This window comes from Juglans microcarpa x Juglans regia, chromosome 7D, assembly GCF_004785595.1.
Source record: "Juglans microcarpa x Juglans regia isolate MS1-56 chromosome 7D, Jm3101_v1.0, whole genome shotgun sequence".
NCBI classification, from domain to species: Eukaryota; Viridiplantae; Streptophyta; class Magnoliopsida; order Fagales; family Juglandaceae; genus Juglans; species Juglans microcarpa x Juglans regia.
In genome coordinates, this window is record NC_054606.1 from 10,574,600 (window position 1) to 10,594,175 (window position 19,576).

Here is a 19,576-nt window from a genome sequence, read left to right on the forward strand (position 1 = left end):
AAGCTGCTACTCTGGAACATCCTCCTCACCAAATCAAGGCTAAGTGCAATCGTTTCTCAACTTGAATCTAAAGAATGTCTATTGCGCAATCAAGCAAAGAAACCTTTCTACATCTTTTAATAGAGAGTCCATTAAACCGGATACTATGACAACAAAACCACTAGCCATTAAATTTAGAAAACTTGCCCATCAGCTTCATCTTAGATTGGATAAGGATGATCATATACCCTGAACATGAATTAGGATTACAGGATAAGGAAAAATACCACTTCCAACTATTCGCAGTAATTATCATAGATTTTATCTAAAGGAAACAAAATGATATTGTTCATAATCACACTATCCTGTCCCTAGAAAAGGTAAATAGTCATCTAAGTCAGATTTATGAGGAATACAAGAAAGCATGAGAAGAGAACCAAAAAAGGCAAGGAGAAACTTGGAAGCCTCCACCTCCGAATTCTCGAAGTTTCTCTTTCGACGCCGCAGCTAGAAATAATTTTTCAGTATCATCAACTATTCACAAGAACTACGGTGGGGTTATCCTAGAAATAAGAATGGAAAAAATTCAAACTCCAAACCCTTTGATAGCTAAAGCCTCAGCGGCGTTGCTAGCTTCCAAAATGACAACTCAACAGAATCTAGCAATAATTGAAGGCGACGCCCAATCTGTCATCACAGCCATTGAAAGTTTAGAGTCATCCCCCTTTTGGCAAATCTCTCCATCATTGCAGATATTCAACAAATCTTCTGCCATCACCAAAGATGGAAACTAGCAAAAATTCATCGATCCCAAGATCGATGTAAGCACTCAATTGCGCAATGGGCAGCAACCAATCATGTTTTTGGTTGCTTACCTCTAGATAATCTCTATAGATGTTTTTTGTTTATTGATAGTGGAAAACATCCACACTAAACTTTTTGTAATTTCGCTTCTTTTTTCTATAATATGCTTGATTAGGCAAATAAAAACCATCGACAGATGTCTCCAAACATTTCTTCATTCCCAAAGCTTCTCAAATAACCAACATATGTAATGTTGTTAATATTTGCTTGCTAAACGCTTTGCCTATAAATACATTGTACAAAAAAAATTATAAATTGATATGTCTTAATATATTTAGTATATTAGATTGTAAAATAGATCTAATGTTAGGATTGTGCATCCAGGCCGATTTTTTTTTTCGGTTCGGAACATAAAAAATAAAGTTCATCCATATGGATATTTCGATTTTATATCCGACCCTATCCAAATGCAGGTTTCGGACTAATACCCGATACTCGTAATCAGATTTTATATTTTGAAAAAAACAAATACCTTAAAACAGTTTTTTGACAAATCCGAATATTCGGCTACAACAAGATAATCAGAGACACGCCTAGGTTATAACCGGATTAACCCGAGCGGGTACCTAGAGTGCATTATAAATCTGGATCTGCATCCAAATTTATATTATTATCTAACATATCACATTAAACCATATGAGTTTATAAACTTAATCTTATTGTAAGATCTCTTTGTAGATTTGATTGATCTACATTATTGCATAATTTTGCATATCTAGAACTAATATATCTTTAATTATTTCATTATTTTATTGGTTTTAGATAGAGAAATGACTAAGAAACATAAATCCAAGTTATGATTTAAATTGGTTTAAAGCATGTTTTGTGCTTGATTTTAATACTTGTGATTTAATAATATTTTTTTACATGCACAACACACTTTTAATATTTTATTCTTTATTTTTTGTCTAGTTTTATTTTTATCTTTAATCATTTATTCATTTTCTTTGTCTAGTTTTATTTTTGTTTCTTTCATTATTTATTTATTCTAAATTTATTTTTGTTTTTACTTATTTATTTAATTTTTTGTTTTGTTTCCCATCCTCCACGTCCAGCAACACCATCGTGCGCCACCACCTTTCCTCCGTGCACGGCCAAAAGCCAACCTGCCCTACCAATACTTGAAGCAAGCTCCTTCCCGTTCACGGACCACCGTACCCAATCAACCGCCCAGTTCTTGGTCGTCCCATAGCACCGCCACCTCCACCTCACGGAAACCACCTACCCAAGGCCTAGCTACTGCACCTCCTCAGAAGCCGCCGCTCCCACTCGGTGCTCACGCCGTGCCCACGGTCGCACTCCGTCTCTAGCTCCCGGTTCCATCTCTCTCAGTTAGTAATGGAGGAAAGCAGAAAAGAAATCAAATGGAAATAGAAAAAAGAGAAAGGCATGGGAAGGAGAAACACACCAAAAAAAGAAAAGAAAAAGCAACAGACAAAAACTTGGACGCCGAAAGTAAAAACACGGAGCTGGCCATTTCGTCTGGACTTGAAGACAAGAGACTTTGGATACGGAAAGAACCCCTTTTTGTGGGGCTATATAAAGCTTAGGGGGAGAGAAGAGAGGAGTTGGTTTTTTAGTGTTCTTGAGTGAATTTCATTTTCTGAAGTCAGAGTTAATTTTCGGTCTTGGGTTTGTTTAGTGAGTGAATTTTCAGTTCTCTTTGGGAATGTTCTGAGTTATCAATTGTCTTCTTAAAATTCACTTTCGGTATTTGAGAGTTCAATTTATTTTAGGGTTCATTTTATTTTGAGAGTTCATTGTTATTTTTGGAAATTCAGATTTTGGGTTGGAGAACGCAGTCTCCATTTCCAAATATCAAATTTATTTCTTACAATTCTTGTTCTTTTTTAATTTCAGTTTAATGTCATTTATTTTTATTGCACATTTAATTCGCTCATTTAAATTTATGTCATTTAATTTCCTTGCACTTTTAATTCCCGCTCTTTTAAATTACTGTCATTTAATTTCCTTGTACCCTTAATTCTTGCTTATTTTAATGTCATTTATTTTCTTGTTTCTTTAAATTTCTGTTGATTAATTTCAGCAATTTTAAAATTTTAATTTACTACTTTACATTTCAGCCTTGTTACCACTACACTCAAAAATGGAGAAACATAAATCTAGTCCATGACTAGTAAATTTTCATTTCCATTGCACTGCTACATTCATTGTATATATCATCACTTTTATTTTTTTTTTCATTATAAATATATAATTTTACATGAGTTTGATTTTTAAGCATTTTCCCTGAGGAGACAATCTAAAAATTTATTCTTAGTTATTACGTGACACTGATCTCCTGTAGTTGAGATAACCTTTATACTACTCATTTTTAAGTGAGTCAAGATCTAACACTTCTCTCTTTGCTTTCTCATCTTTCATTGACTTTATTGTCCATTCTCCTTGAGAAATATTTCCAAGACAGCTAGCTAGCCTTAGAGTGGTGCGTCAAAAATAAGGGTGGAAGCCAGCCGAGTGTGTTCTGAGTGGGCTTTATAAATCTAGTGAGTGGAATTTTATCTTAGTATTGCGTATTCTTCTTTGTGAGTGTGTGTGGCATACTTGTTCCAATCAAAGTAGTGTTTGTGTTGGGTAATTCTCAAAAGCTATATTGTAATTAATACAATATCATGATAAAAGTGTTCATATTTTCTCAACAAATATTTGGCATTAGAGACTATCTAAGTCCAACCAATTGGTATCAGAATCTGATTCTAGAAGATTAATTCTATCAAGGTACTCATTACTTGTGGACGTACAGAGATTATTGCATGTTCATCGCAATCTGGAATTAATTGTGAAACTTGTTAGTCCGGAAAATTATTGGATTGAACCAACTCACTTTGGTAGACCTCCAAGTTATTGGCTTAATAGAAAAGCTGAATAACCAAATTAATTACCGCAACTAACAAAGTTATATGGAGTCATATATTAATCCAGATCAGTAAGATATCTAGGAAATTAATATTGCTACCGGCGTCGACACTGCATGCATCACCTTAAAAATATCAGACTTTATAAAGTGGCAAATCATGTAATTCTAAAGAGTGTGATTACCAAACAGTATACTCCTTGAAATAACACCCTCTCCATGGTGATAGTTTCCATAGGAGGTGATGGTTGATGAAGTGTCAAGAGACAACTTTTTAATTTGTTAATGGTTGTGCCTTTTACCAACCATTGTCTCACCAATGTTTGTGTCCATTGCCAATCAGTGCCCCATGCTCTATAAATAAGGACTATTTGTGCACAATGAAAGCACTTGATTCCTCTTTATTCATCACCAACTTGAGCCACAAATACTCTACGGGAGTGTGATCATATTGTCAAAATTCTATCTAGTTTTTGTCCATTTTTGTTCTCCAAATTTTTACGATCATATCAAGAGCATGGTCATGACAGATGGGTTAATTTCGCGCATTGCAAAGACAATTAATAGACAAATACTTGGTTTGGCAACCATACTTGCATATTATAATCATCCTCAGAGATTTCCGAATCCAAGGGAAACAATTTTCCAAATTACAATGGAAGGCCTAGAGTATACTAGAAATTTTCAAAATCTTGTAAGTTGTTATTATTTTGAAGAAAATTATTGGCACATTTTTTCACAAAGAAATAGTGCACTATCAAGAAATTGTTCAAATATTATTGATGTTTCAGCTGGTCGCCGGAGTCCCTCACCGTCGTCGGGATTCGAGAGTGTCAAGGACACATCAGAACCTTGGTCTTCATCGTCCATCTCGCCGGAAGGAAGCACTAATCAGTCATTTACAAAGATCAGTTCTTATCTACGCGAGGAAGAAGAAGGCAACGTTTCTAGTCGAAACGACACCGTTTCAACTAACTGTCGGCAAAGTTCAAATCATTCTTGGCTAAACGACATTGTCGTTCAGCCAAATGAGGAAGAAAACGGCGTCATGTTACTTTATAGGAGTGGCTTCCAACATTCTTGGAAAGACGTCGTTTGGTCCCTTGCTCAAAAATACGTCAAAATGAACAACACCATTTTGTCTAGAATGACAGTTCGAATTCTGGCTAAACCTCCATCCCACTTCACCGAAGCTCGTGGGCTCATAAAGAACTGGGCTCAAAGCCCAAACCGAAGTCTCCAGCCCATAAGCCAACCCACCATCTACAAACTCAAGTCGAGCCACAAGCCGATCTATAAGCTAAGCCACAAGTAGAGAGAAGGAATGCGCCGTTCGCCAAGCCGTTGACCGAGCCACTAACAACTAGTTTGGGCTAGTTTTGGTATTTTGGGTCATTCGGTGTCATTTCAAGCCCAATTTAGTCCATTCAAAAGCCGTTAAGCTATAAATTTCGTGCCAAATCATTATATGAGATTGGTCGAGATTATCGCCAGAAATTCCTTGAAAGTGGAGAAACATCAAGAAATATTCGTAGAAATACTTGATCGAGACGTCACTTCCATTATTCTCCTTATTTAAAATATAATAGGAGAGTTACAAGTCTGCCACCTTGGATTAGATCCAAAGATTATTATTATTATTAAGTTTTTAATAATTTTATCTTCTCACAATTGAACTATTGTATTTAATTTATTTACAATAGAACACATTTATTATTTCTACATTTGTTTTTGTTAATTTTTTAAGATTTATTATTTATGGCGTTGAAGAAAGGTATTGATCCCTCTGGGATAGAAAAATTAAATGGAAGAGATTTTTAGTCCTAAAAAAGGCATATAACTTTTTTTCTAATCCATAAAAAGACCTTATATACATTGACAACACTAAAGCCATCAGAAAGTCTAGAAAATGAGCTGAATGGATGTGGAAACAGCGTACGAAGTAAAGATATGTGGGAAGAACATACTGCATGGCAAAATCTTTTAATTTTGCATTGTATGAATGATTATATCATTCCTTTATTTGAAGACTATGAAACTGCCAAAGAAATTATGGATGCAATTGAGGTAAAGTATGATTTAAATTTGGATACTTATATATAGTTATTATTGGATAAGATAACGGAACTTGCATTAAAGAGAACGATGGCTTGGCGATCATTTACTTCAAATGGAGTTGATTGCAAAATGGTTATATGATGTTGGTCATTCTTTCACTGATAAAATGCAAGTTACAACCATATTGAATAGTTATCCTTCATCTTGAGATCACACTGTTAATTCTTTAACACCTAGTGGAAATGAAATAAAAATGACATTTCTTCCAATACATTTAGTGCTTGAAGGAGAAAGAATGAAAAGAATTAATAAAGACAGTGAATCATCCAATTTGTGGATGGCTCGGGACAAATATTCTACACAAAACAAGATGATGCTAAAATCGTTTAAGAAAAAGAAATGGTTGAAAAAAATAAAGTAAACCATTTACTGGAAACGGTTTTAAATGTGGAAAGAATGGGCATTACAAGTTAAAATGTCCTAATATGGAAAAAGCACAAGAAAGCAAGAAAATTGTAATAACAGTTTCAGAAGTAATGCTCATGGAACCAACATCAGATTCATAGTAGATTGAGTTTGCAGCAACAAGACATATATGCAAGAATATAAATGTGTTTGTCAAACTTGAAGAGAAACAAACAGAAGAGCATAAAATGTATATGGGCAACAACATATACTGTAATGTTTTGGGACAATGTACATAAAATTTAAAGTGAATAGTTCCATTATTTTACTTAATGATGTATTATAAGTACCTAGTATTCGTAAGAACTTAGTATCAGTGCATGTATTAGATCAGAACGGCTACACAATTGAGTTTAAATCTAGAACCATTATAATAAGTAAGGGTAATGTATCAGTCAAAAACGTGAAAGATCAAGATATGTATGTACTAAATGTTGATATTAATAAAGTATTTATTTCTAATTATTTGAATGTGTCTACCGATTGTGCATATTGATGACATTTAAGATTGGGTCATATAAATAAAAATAAGACAATTAGAATGTATAAAAGTGAATTTATACCACAAATAAACTCGGGTAATTTTAATATATTGAACTATGTATCAAAAGAAAAATGAGTAGTAAATCTTTTTCTAAAAGTTATAAATCCACATATTTACTTGAAATTATATATTCTGATATTTGTGGACATTTTAAAACTAAAACCCATAAAAAGAATATAGTATTTTATTACTTTTACTAATGATTATTCAAAATATTGGCATATCTACTTACTCAAATATAAATTGAGCAATTGATAAATTTAAATAATATAAAGCAGATGTAGAAGTCTAGTTAGGCAGGCTCATTAAAAGTTTGAATAGTGATAGAGGAGGTGAATTTAAACTTTGGATGATTTCTGAAAATTGAATGGTATAAGACATATTTATACTACGTCATATAAGCTTTAACAAAATAACATTGCAGAAAGAAGAAATATAACTTTATTGGATATCACAAGATCGATGATGGCATATGCTAATTTGCCAACATATTTTTTGGGTGAAGTATTATCGACTGCGGCATATATACTAAATAGAGTTGAAACCAAATCAAAACGACTTATACCTTACGAGATATGGACGGGATATAAACCAAGCTTAAGTAAACTCAAAGTATGGGGTTGTAAAGCACAAGTACTTATTCCAATGCCACTAAAGGATAAATTGAAAAGTAAAACTTAGGAATGCAAGTTTATTGGGTATGTAGAAAATGGAAGTGGTTACAGATTTTATCATTCTGAAAGAGGATTGATAGAAAGTAGAAATGTCATTTTTTTGGAAAAGACAAATATTATTATTTCAGTTCATTATATAGATTTATTAAATGATTTAGAGAATCAATAGATCTCCACAAAGTTTGACAGTGCAAATTCTAATATTATTCAGATACAGAATAATAAAAATAAAAGAAATTCAGATGAAACTCAATCTTCAGGTATTAATGTTTGAGACAATGGGAGTAAAAGAATCAAACAATCATCGATATTATTTCAAGATCATTATGCACTAAATACCAGTTTGAAAAATTTTGAAAATGATCCTAAAAAATTTTCTAAGACAATCAATAGTATCAATTCAGATAAATGGCTTGAGGCCATAAAAGATTAAATAAAATCAATAAATAAAAATAATATTTGGGAATTAACAAATCTTCCAAAAGATAGAAAAACTATTGGTTGTAAATGCGTTCTCAAAAGAAAACTTTTGATGGTAGTTTGGGAATGTATAAAGTAAGGTTAGTGGCCAAGGGATATACTCAACAACCAGGTGTAGACTTTGTGGATATGTATTCGCCTGTGGTGAAGTTAACATCCGTAAAGATTATCATGTCTATTGTTGCTAGGATCAATTTTGAATTATATCAGATAGATGTAAAGACAACTTTTTTTAATGAAGAATTAAAAGAGGATATCTTTATGATCCAACTAGAAGGATTTCAAATTAAAGGACCTTACTGTATGGACTTAAGCAATCTTTAAGGCAGTGATACTTGAAGTCTAACCAAGCTATTTTGAAAATGAGATGTAAAATGAATCATCTAGATCATTGTGTATACATATGAAAAAATAATAGTAAATTAACATTATTATCATTATATGTTGACGATATATTAGTAACAAATAATTGTCTAGATATGATGAATGAAACAAAAGAATTCTTAAAATCTATGAAGCTGTCTATGTTCTTGGTATAAGAATTTATAGAGATAAAAGTTCAAATATGTTATATTTAGATTAATAAAAATATCTAGAAAAAGTACTTAAAATATTTGGTATGAAAAATTGTAAATCCTTAAATACACCTATTTGCAAAGATCATGATTTAAATAAAAGTATATGCCCAAAAGATGAGGAAAAAATAAGCGAAATGCTTAAAATTCCCTATACTCAAGCTGTGAGAAGCCACATGTATGCAATAATAAGTACAAGACTAGATATTCGTCATGCTGTAGAATTGGTTAGTATATATCAATTTGATCCAGTTAAGGAACATTGGCAAACAGTGAAGCATATTTGAAGGTATTTACAATGTATCAAAAATATAAAATTATGTTTTGGAATCAGTGATCTAAAATTAATCGTTATAGTGATGCTGATTTTGAAAGTGATATAGAAAATAAAAAATCTACAAGTGGATATATATTTCTATTTGGTGGAACAATAGTTTCTTAGTTGAGTAAGAAATAGGGCTGTATTGCTGAGTCTACTATAGAAGTAGAAATATTGCTTGTAGTACTGTAGTGAGTAATGCGGTGTGGATGAAATGCATTATTGAAAGCTTAAATTTATATACATCCACAGAACCAATTAATGTGTTTTGTGATAATCAGTCTATCATCTCATTAATAAAAAATGGAATATGGAGTTCCAAAAAAAAATACGTTGATGTGCATTATCATTATATTTTAGATATAGGGGAAAGAGATGAAGTCAATGTTAATCTTATTTTCTCAACCAAGATGGTAGCAGATTCAATGACCAAAGAATTGTCTCTAGAGAAATTCAGAGAACATAATAATAGAATGAGATTGAGAGATACCTAGATGAAGTAACCAAATGGTTGACATGCATAACTCAGGAAATTATAGGGACGCCTAGAAAAATGGATTTATGGTGATATCCAAATAAAAAATTTTGATCATTTGTAAAATCGTTGATAAGGTGATTAAGGAAAACCTCAGGAATGGCTTTAAGGTGAGTACTTGATAGAATTTCAATGCAGGTTGATTAACCAAATAATTGATTAATCATTTGTAAATTCGTTGATAAGGTGATTAGGGAAAGTCTCAGAAATAATATCTAGAGGAAGTACTTAACGAAAATTTAGTGCAAGTCGGTACATGTGTTATGTATTCGGCTGAAGTTTTCGATTGTGATAGGGATATTGATTATTAATCCAGTCACAAAGAATTGATATCTTTTACTAAAGTTTTAGTAAAATGAAGTCACCATTTATATGTGGTCAGTGAGAGCATATATGGTTGAGGGTGCGGTCTCAGTTAAGGTAATGACAAAAGCGTGCACACATAGAGGCTTGTCATGCTCTCATGTCAATCTATAAGAGTATGTAGATGAGAGTTAGGTAGTTAAAAGCTTATATTGGTACCAAGTTAAAATACTCAACTGGATCATCACCATTTTGTATGATCGAGTGAGAGATCTAATTCTAAGAGGTGTGATCACCAAGCAGTGTACCCATTAGAATAACACCCTCTCCATCGTGATGATTCCAATGGGGGTGATGGTTGAGGAAGTGTTAAGAGACACAACCTTTTAATTTAGTCAAAAGATTGTGTTGCTTATTAATGGTTGTGCTCTTTGCCAACCATTGTTTCACCAATGGTTGTGTCTCTTACCAACCGATACCTCATGGTCTATAAATAATGACCATTTGTACACAATGAAGATACTTGATTCCCCTTTATTTGTCACCAATTTATGGAACACATACCCTCACAGGAGTATTACCGTATTCAATGATGGAACCAACAATTTTTCTCGAGGGGGGCAACTTTTCTATCGCACGAGCTGTTTATGTAAAATAAAAAAATATTACAAAATCATAAAGCATATATAAAATTAAATTTTGATAATTTTCCAAATAACATAGAAATGAAAGTTTAAAAACACAACTTAATGTCTGTTTCAGATTTTTTACGACAATATTTCATAGAATAATATTCATTCATTATTATTTTTGTAAATATGAAATATTTAGAAATTATTTTCCTCATAGAAACTATCAAGTGATCTTTTAGAATGTCATCTTTTTTTTTTCTTTTTTTTTTTTTAAGAAGAGTTAGGGTCACCTGTCTAGAATGTCATCTTTTATTTTAATACTAATTTATTTTAATATTTAAACTAATTTATCAAATTTCAAGTAAAACCTATCTATTTTAGTGTCACATTAAGCATATAATACTACAACTGAAACCTTAAATAAACTTTTCCTTGCTCAATGAAGTTTAAAGGATAAATCATTTCCAATATTTTTCATATAAATCATCAATCTTAAATGGTTTTTCTGATATTTTCACTTTGGATTCTATATTAAAAAAAACTTAATATTATATAATAAAAAGCTTCGGGGTCAATGCTAATATTTTATTATTTCTCAAAATTTTAGTTTTAATTTAATTTTAGTGTGGCTACATTCTTGAAAATAGATCATATATAGAAATTATACAAAATCTAGGTGTTATAGGAAAATAAAAATAGAGATAGACATTTCTATGTATATTGAAATTTTACAAAATTTTAGAAAGCATATGGGAATAAGGAAATTATAAATTTTTTTGGAGGGGCCAATTTCTATATATATGGAATTATGAATAAAACTTAGGAGCTATTTTGAATTTTGAAACAAATTTGGAGGGGCCATGGACCCCTTCAAGCTATATGTAGATCCGCCAATAACCATACTGTCAAAACTTTGTCCAATTTTCATCCATTTTTGTTGTCCAAATTTCTACAAATAAAAGCCAAAATTATTGCCTATAAAAGTGGCAGGGCCGGCTATTACATAAGGCGAGTTAGGCACTTGCCTAAGACCCCGCAATGAAAGAAGGCCTAAAAAATACTAAAAGTTAATTATTAAAAAAATCTAAACTAAATGTTGTTAACCTTGAAAATTGAAAAAAATCAATTCTTAAATCCACGGTAAAAAAAAGATAGACGTTAACAGGTTTTATATAGACTCTGCAACTTCACTTAGAAAAGTCAAAAGTCACAATAAAATCTCAAAAAAAAACGTTCCAATCTATCTATAAAAAAAATTTTAGAACATCTCAAGTACTCTTATTTTATACCTGAAATTTACAAATTTTATTTCATCTCTCTTTGTACCCTAGATTCTAGTCTATAGTCTCTAATCTAACTCTCTTGCATCCATCTTATTCGTATTTGGCACTAGCAGCCTCACTCATCATTGCATCTCACTTACAGACGTTGAGCGGTATCTCTGTTGTGCTATGGTCAACGAAGGTAAAGGTAAAGATGAAAATTTTGTGTTATATATAGTGAAATTTTATAGCAATAAAATAGCCACGTGACTTATCTTCTAATCTCTAGAACATCCTTTGTTTTCTTTTTTTATTGTCTTACTCTTCAAGACTTCAACCGATCATGCATAGCTACTAGAGGTTTTATAATTGATTTCACATGGCCAATGGCCAATGGGCCACATATTCCTTGACTTTTTTGTCAAATTTTGTTTTTTCCTCAACTTCTATAATGTATAATTTATTTATTGATTTTGAATATTAATATTAATATATTTTATTTTATTCTACAGATTAACAATTTTATATAAAAGTAATGCTTATCTATTATATAAAAGTGAAGCCCATTTGCTAAACTAGGTTCTATTGATTTATGTTAATATTTATTTTATTTTAGAATATTCATAAGCAAGGTAAGAATATTCTAACCATATTATCAATTGAGAATGAAATATTAGAACTTGAATATAAAAATTTAATTAACAATTTTACATCTCAAAAAACAAGAAGAATAATTTTTAAATAAAAATATACTTTGATACAAAAAAAAATATCACATTTTAACTTTGGCTTTAGGCCTCAAAATCTATTGAGCCAACCCTGAAAAGTGGTAATGATTTATAATTTACATATCCGTTCCTCCTTACTGCATGAAACTGGATTTTATAAGTGATTTTGTGAATAAAAACTTCAAAATTACTAGTTTTTTGGAGTAATAACTCAGATGTAGCCAACGCAGGGCATAATTCTTTTAGCATTGACTGCAACTCTTGATTTCTTGAGACCACATCCAGGAATAAAATGAAAACAAAAATAAGATCCGGATCACATTCTGTAAATTGTCAATGCTCATGTCTACTTTCACCGTGAAAGCAGCCCCACTCCAACACCTCTGGCTATCGCGTTTTATTCTCCATCTCGGTCACCTTCTAATCTATGTCATTTACTATCTATATTTGTCTCCATCTCCATGAACGTCACGCCTACCACCGTGCTGTTGAGTGGTTATTGGCCTCCTCAATTTCAAAACTAGCTCAAGAGGTGAGAAAGTATAGGGGTTGTCCCACTTCCGATTGTACAAGAGGCTGATAATCAGTTTATAAGTATGAGGGAAAACTTTAAAACTAGCTAATACTTGGAGCCAACAATCAAGTTCACCCCTAATATGGATGGCAGAGAAGTAAACGTGCCAAACGCCAGTAGCAAACGAGGCGGATGGATCACCTTCACCTTCATCACCGGTCTCTCTCTCTCTCTCTCTCTCTCTCTCTCTCTCACACACACGCGAGCACAAAATGTTTTGGGCTGGCCAAATTCGTTAGTTGTTCACATGCATGTTATAACAGGGGCTGCGGCGGGCTTGACACTTGCAACGGGAGGTTGGTTGTCAAACTTGATTGTATATCTGATTCAGGAATTCAATGTCAAAAGTATAAATGCTGCTCAGATTTCAAACATAATGAATGGCTGCATCAATCTATTCCCCGTCATTGGAGCAATTGTTGCCGACTCTTTCATAGGTTCTTTCTTCGTTGCCTCCATCTCAGCCTGCATCTCTTTGATGGTAATACTCTCACGCTGTTACAAAACGTGCCTGCTGTTTCCTGTATTCTTCTCTCTTTCTTTCGACACTTATTTTTTCCCAACACAAGGGATGCTGTCTCTGAACTGTGTCTGCAATCTTTGTTTCCTTTTCATTTCCTTAAGTTCCAGAGCAATTTGTTTAAGTAGTAGGATTTCAACAACTATGTATTTACCTTTGCAGGGAATAGTTCTTTTAGAATTGACTGCAACACTTGATTCCTTGAGACCACAGTCATGTGATGATGGATCAAGCTTGTGCACACCACCATCAAGACTCCAATATGCGGTCCTTTACACAGCTTTGGCTCTGGCATGTATCGGGTGTGGATGTACTCGCTTTACTCTGGCAACAATGGGAGCGAACCAATTTGATAAGCCTAATGATCAAGGGAGGTTCTTTAACTGGTATTTCTTCACTCTTTACACTTCTTCAGCAGTAAGCAGCACGGCCATTGTCTACATTGAGGACAACTTGAGTTGGAGATTGGGATTTGGCCTCAGTGCCATTGCTAACTTCATCGGCTTAGCTTTCTTGTTATTGGGAAACCGTTTCTACCTTCATGTTAAACCACTTGGGAGCCCATTCACTGGTTTAATTCGTGTTATAGTAGCCACGATAAGGAAAAGAAAGGTGCAGCTCTCATCCAAAACCGAGGATTACTACTATGGTCAAGATGGAATTGCAGAAATTCCTCCACCATCTAAAAAGAGGTTCCGGTAGGAAGTCGATTTGTTAAGCTTTCTCGCTTTAGAATCATAATTACTTAATTGCTGTGCCACGACAGTTTTGTATTGAATTGAATTTGAGTCAACTTTTTTCAAAAAAAAAAAAAAAAAATTGAAAAATGCTAGAAGGGATTCCTTTTTTTGGGTAAATTATTGGGGGGAATTGTTCTCTCTATGCAATTTGCACAACAATTTCCAGGCTCATGGAAATGCATGCACCTATGATATATGCAGGTTTCTTAATCGTGCAGCGCTCAAAACAGAAGGAGATGTTCAATTGGATGGTTCAGTAGCAAAACCATGGAGGATATGCACAATGCAACAAGTAGAAGATCTCAGAAACCTGATGAGAATATTACCATTATGGTCAACAGGAGTCTTCCTAAGTACCCCAATAGGAATCCTGTCCAGTTTGGCAATCCTCCAAGCTCTAACCATGGACCGTAGCTTTGGTCCTCATTTCAAAATCCCATCTGGATCTATCCTGGTGTTGGTCTTAATCTGGACCTCGATTTCTCTCACCATTATCGATCGTTTCTTATGTCCCATGTGGCAAAAGCTCACTGGTTCCTCTCCAACACCCCTCCAACGAATAGGGGTAGGCCACGTGTTAAACACATTGAGCATGTTGACGTCAGCGCTAGTAGAATCGAAGCGGCTCAAAGTAGCCCACGCGCACCACCTCCGAGACCAGCCCAGCTCCATAGTGCCCATGTCTGTCTTGTGGCTAGTTCCACAACTAGCTTTGGTTGGCATTGGAGAAGCATTTCATCTCCCTGGACAAGTTGCATTGTATTATCAAGAATTTCCAACATCACTCAAAACTACATCAACAGCAATGATTTCAATGATAATTGGGATAGCTTATTATCTGAGCACGGCTTTGATTGATCTTGTTCGAAGGGTCACAGGATGGCTACCAGACAATTTGAATGGTGGAAGGGTTGATAATGTTTATTGGGCATTAGTGGTGGTGGGGGTACTCAACTTTGGTTACTACTTGATGTGCGCTTGTTCATACAGATAACAAAATGTTGGAAAAGGATCAGAAGATGCGGCACTGATAAATGATGCAGATGGTTAGGCTTGATTAATAATGTATTTATGAACAGTACTGTCTTAAAAAGTCATGTTCTTATGAAACCTTGCATAATGGAGAATCTATATATTGATGTTTGTGGTTTTATCTTTTTTTGACCAAAACAAATAGCTGGCCATAATCCTTGAAGACGCTTCCAGAGTGATTGAGGCACTCTACGTCTCGAAATCTATTGAGACAAGCCCCTTTGTTTCAAGAAGCTCTTCAGCAACATTTCAACAATACTTGGTCTACAAAAGAATCTTAAAAAATAACTTACAAAATTATATTGTCTGATACGATGCATTAGATAGTATAAAGAAGCATAGAATAATGTCTCATTTGGATCTCAATCTCATCTCCTCTAAAACATCACTCAAATACAAATATTTTTCAATTTCATATCTTCAATTTTTTCATTTAAACATTACGACTTTCCAAACTTTTAAACAAAACACAAAAAATAATTCAATTTTTTCTAATTATAAAAAAATATATATATTATAATAATATTTTATCTTTATAATATTTTTATTCAATTTTTTTCAATTCTCTTCTAAAATCTAATAAAATATCTTAACTCAAATATGGAAGCAAAAATATCGCTTGTAGTACTGCAGTAAGTAATGCAGTGTGGATGAAACGCTTTATTGAAATCTTAAATTTGGGTACATCCACAGAACCAATCATTGTGTTTTGTGATAATCAGTCTGTCATCTCATTGATAAAAAGTGGAACACAGAGTTTCAAGAAAAAAAATACATTGATGTGCATTATCATTATATTTTAGATATAAAGAGATGAGATCAAGGTTAATCTTATTTTCTAGACCAAGATGGTAGTAGATCCGATGACCAAAGAATTGTTTCTGAAGAAATTCAGAGAACATATGAATAGAATATGGTTGAGAGATACCTAGATGAAATAACTTCATGGTCGATATGCATAACTCAAGAAATTCAGATGACATGATGCCTAAAAAAATGGAGTTATGGTCATTTGTAAAGTCGCCGATAAGGTGACTAAGAAAAACCTCTGGAATGGCTTTAGGATGAGTAGTTGATAGAATTTCAGTGCAGGTTGATTAACCAAATAATTGGTTGATCATTTGTAAAGTCGTTGATAATGTGATTAGGAAAAACCTCAGAAATAATATCTGGACAAAATACTTAACGAAAATTCAGCGTAAGTCTATACATGTATTATATATTTGGCTGAAGTTGTCAATTGTGATAGGGATATTGATTATTGATTCAGTCATGGAGAATTGATGTCATTCACTAAATTTTTAATGAAATAAAGTCACCATTTATATGTGGTCAATGGGAGCACAGATGGTCGAGAATGCGGTCAGTTAAGGTAATTACAAAAACGTATGCACATAGAGGCATGTCAGCTCTCATGCTGATCTACAAGAGTATGCAAATGAGAGTTGAGTATTGAAAACGGTGTACCCCTTGGAATGACACAATCTCCATGGTGATTGTTCACATGGGGTGATAGTTGAAGAAGTGTTAAGCGACACAACCTTTTAATTTAGTCAAAAGGTTGTATCGCTTGTTAATAGTTGTGCCATTTACCAAGCATTGTCTCACTAATGGTTGTGCCCCTTGTCAATCGGTGCCTCATGGTTTATAAATAGGGACCATTTGTACACAATGAAGGCATTTGATTCCTCTTTGTCATCACCAATTTGTGGAACAAATATCCTCACAGGAGTGTCACCATATTCAGTGACAGAACCAGCAGTTTTTCGTAGGGGGCCAACTTTTCTATCGCACGAGCTGTTTATGTAAAATGAAAAAATATTAGAAAATCATAAAGCATATATAAAATTAAATTTCGATAATTTTCCAAATAGCGTAGAAATAAAATTTTAAAAACACAACTTAATGTCGGTTTTAGATTTTTTACAACAATATTTTATAGAATAATATTCATCCATTATTATTTTTTTAAATATGAAATATTTAGAAATTATTTTCTTCGTAAAAACTATCAAGTGATCTTTTAGAATGTCATCTTCTATTCTAATAATTAAGCTAGTTTATCAAATTTCAAGTAAAATCTATTTATTTTGGTGTCACATTAAGCATAGAATACTACAACTGAGACCTTAAATAAGCTTTTCCTTATTCAATGAATTTTAAAAGATAAATCATCTCCATTATTTTTCATATAAATCATCAATTTTAAATGGTTTTTCTGATATTTTCACTTTGAATTTTATATTAAGAAAGTTAATATTGTAAAATAAAAACTTTGGGGTCAATGTTAATATTTTATTCTTTCTCCAAATCTTAGTTTTAATTTAATTTTAGTGTGGCTACATCCTTGAAAATAGATCATATATAGAAATTATACAAAATCTAGGGGTTATAGGAAAAAAATTAGAATATTCTTAACATATTCCTTATTTTTTTCTATTTAAAGTATAACATAATAATTTTATTAAAATCCTACTAAATAGACAAAGGAAATATTAATTAAAATATTAGGCTCAATAGTATACTTTAAAATATATCTCAAATTCTTTAAACACTTTCTTATAAAAATGAGCCATGACTAATATATTTATTTAATTAAAAACTTTGGGTTTAAATTATCAACCTAGTCTTAATTGAGAAAACGGTCCATTTAAAATAACTAGAATAGTTTTTGTAAAAGTGTAACCTGGCCCATATTACTTTTAAAACACAAATTCGTTTGAAAATAAGCCTAGCATACTTAGGGCCCAAAGGCCCGTAGTGTAACGTTCGTCCTTGTGGTGAGAATTTTTATAAAATGATTTTAAAAAGGTCGACGGGAATTACCGTTTGATTTAAAAAATTTTACTTGCATACCCAGGGTACAAGACTCTACGTTTATAAAATAAAATGTGCTTTTAGAATAAAAGAGGTTTACAGTGGAAAATATTAATCTTATAATAAAAACGTATCTCGTACAATTAAAACTCATGCCTAGACTTCCGTGCTCTTCTCCATGGGCCGTGTTCGTCCTGATCATTCAGTTCTTGTGGGGGGAAGGGACATGCATAAAAACTAAAATGAATCGATGACTCGTAAGCATTACTTCATACAGTTAAAATATAAAACATATGTTTTCATTCATACATTACTCATTCATACATACTATACATACATGCGTGCATGCATACGGGCGTTCATTTGAAAATATCACTGGACGGGGTTTTCTTTTAAAAGGGGTTTTCTTTTCGTAGAACGTTTCTCCTATCAGTACCTTCATTTCTTCAAAGTTTGTGCGTTCATGCGTTCATACATTCTTTCTTATCACTTTCATAGGCTAGTACATACTATTACACCCGGTGTGTTGGGGTTAGCGGTCTTCCTTTGGACCCTGACTCCGCCCGTGGCCACGGATTGGAAATCCCTTTTCAGTCAGGGAGCAGCACTAGGTGCACTTTCAGTACTACTTACCCGGCATTGCAATCTGCCCATTCATTAGTACCCTTTGCATTCATTCATGTGGTCGTTACATATCTTCATACGTTAAAGCATTTATTCATTCAGTACTTTCTTACAGTTCAGTCATTTTCATTTAACAGTTCAGTTCATGGAAAAACATCGTTTAAGACATGGGTTTAAACTTTCAGTTCATTTCAGCTCTATCTTTCATTTAACAGTTCATTTATGGAAACCGTCATTTAAAAACATACATGGGCTTAAACGTCGTCTTTCATGGCATCCAGAAGCATCACCTCATGGCATTCATAAAAGCATTGGTTCGTAGGATCCATAAAAGCATCAGTTTAAGCTTGTCTTTCATGCATTTTCATCAGTTCATGGATTTTCTTAAAAAATACATACAATAGATACAGCGTATAGTCATCCATTCACATGTGTATAATTAATACTTTTTTTGCGTAAAAAGGGGCTGTCAAGGAGGGCTGTACATATGTATACCTTTGAACACTTAGCATTTTCTTTCGTAAAACATCTTTCATGTCTTTTCGTAAAGCATCGTAAGGAAAAACGTTTCGTTTCGTTTCTTTATATTTTAGAAGACTCTAGAAGAGTATGAACGTAACACTTACCTGGACTCCATGCTACTTGTATATCATACAGTCCATTCATGTGCATGTCAGATGGCAACCTACATGCATACACATAACCTTCACTTCATTCACTGTCTAATGCATAAGCAACTTAAACTATAAATAAAGCTACACATCACTTGGAACACTCTCCTTCTATCTCGTACTCTTGCGTGTACTTTACTATGCTAAACCCTTTAGGGACCACTTACGGTCACCACATCTTCCAACTCAAGGTCTTGTCTCGAGTGTTCATGCACTAAAGTGAACTCGTGATTCACCTTAGGATTAAGACACTAAGATCTTCGTTTTACTCTTCTTACTAACCATATTCGACGCATGATTCTAAC

General features: G+C 33.1%; 1 protein-coding gene across 1 annotated transcript; it reads left to right on the plus strand.

Moving 5' to 3' along the window:
- Nucleotides 1-12,977: 12,977 nt before the first annotated feature.
- On the plus strand, nucleotides 12,978-15,278 carry LOC121238407 (protein NRT1/ PTR FAMILY 2.7-like). The gene is made up of 4 exons (XM_041135257.1): nucleotides 12,978-13,025; nucleotides 13,131-13,348; nucleotides 13,550-14,085; nucleotides 14,329-15,278. Exons 2-4 carry the CDS (start codon nucleotides 13,244-13,246, stop codon nucleotides 15,119-15,121), a joined length of 1,434 nt encoding a protein of 477 aa, XP_040991191.1. The 5' UTR covers nucleotides 12,978-13,025; nucleotides 13,131-13,243; the 3' UTR covers nucleotides 15,122-15,278.
- The last annotated feature ends 4,298 nt before the right edge of the window (nucleotides 15,279-19,576 follow it).

Bases quoted from the DNA above. Each gene is read 5' to 3' on its own strand.
- LOC121238407 (XM_041135257.1), top strand. From the start codon at position 13,244: ATGAATGGCTGCATCAATCTATTCCCCGTCATTGGAGCAATTGTTGCC. The intron at 13,349-13,549 runs GTAATACTCTCA...TTACCTTTGCAG, and splicing joins CAGCCTGCATCTCTTTGATG to GGAATAGTTCTTTTAGAATT. The intron at 14,086-14,328 runs GTAGGAAGTCGA...TGATATATGCAG, and splicing joins CCATCTAAAAAGAGGTTCCG to GTTTCTTAATCGTGCAGCGC.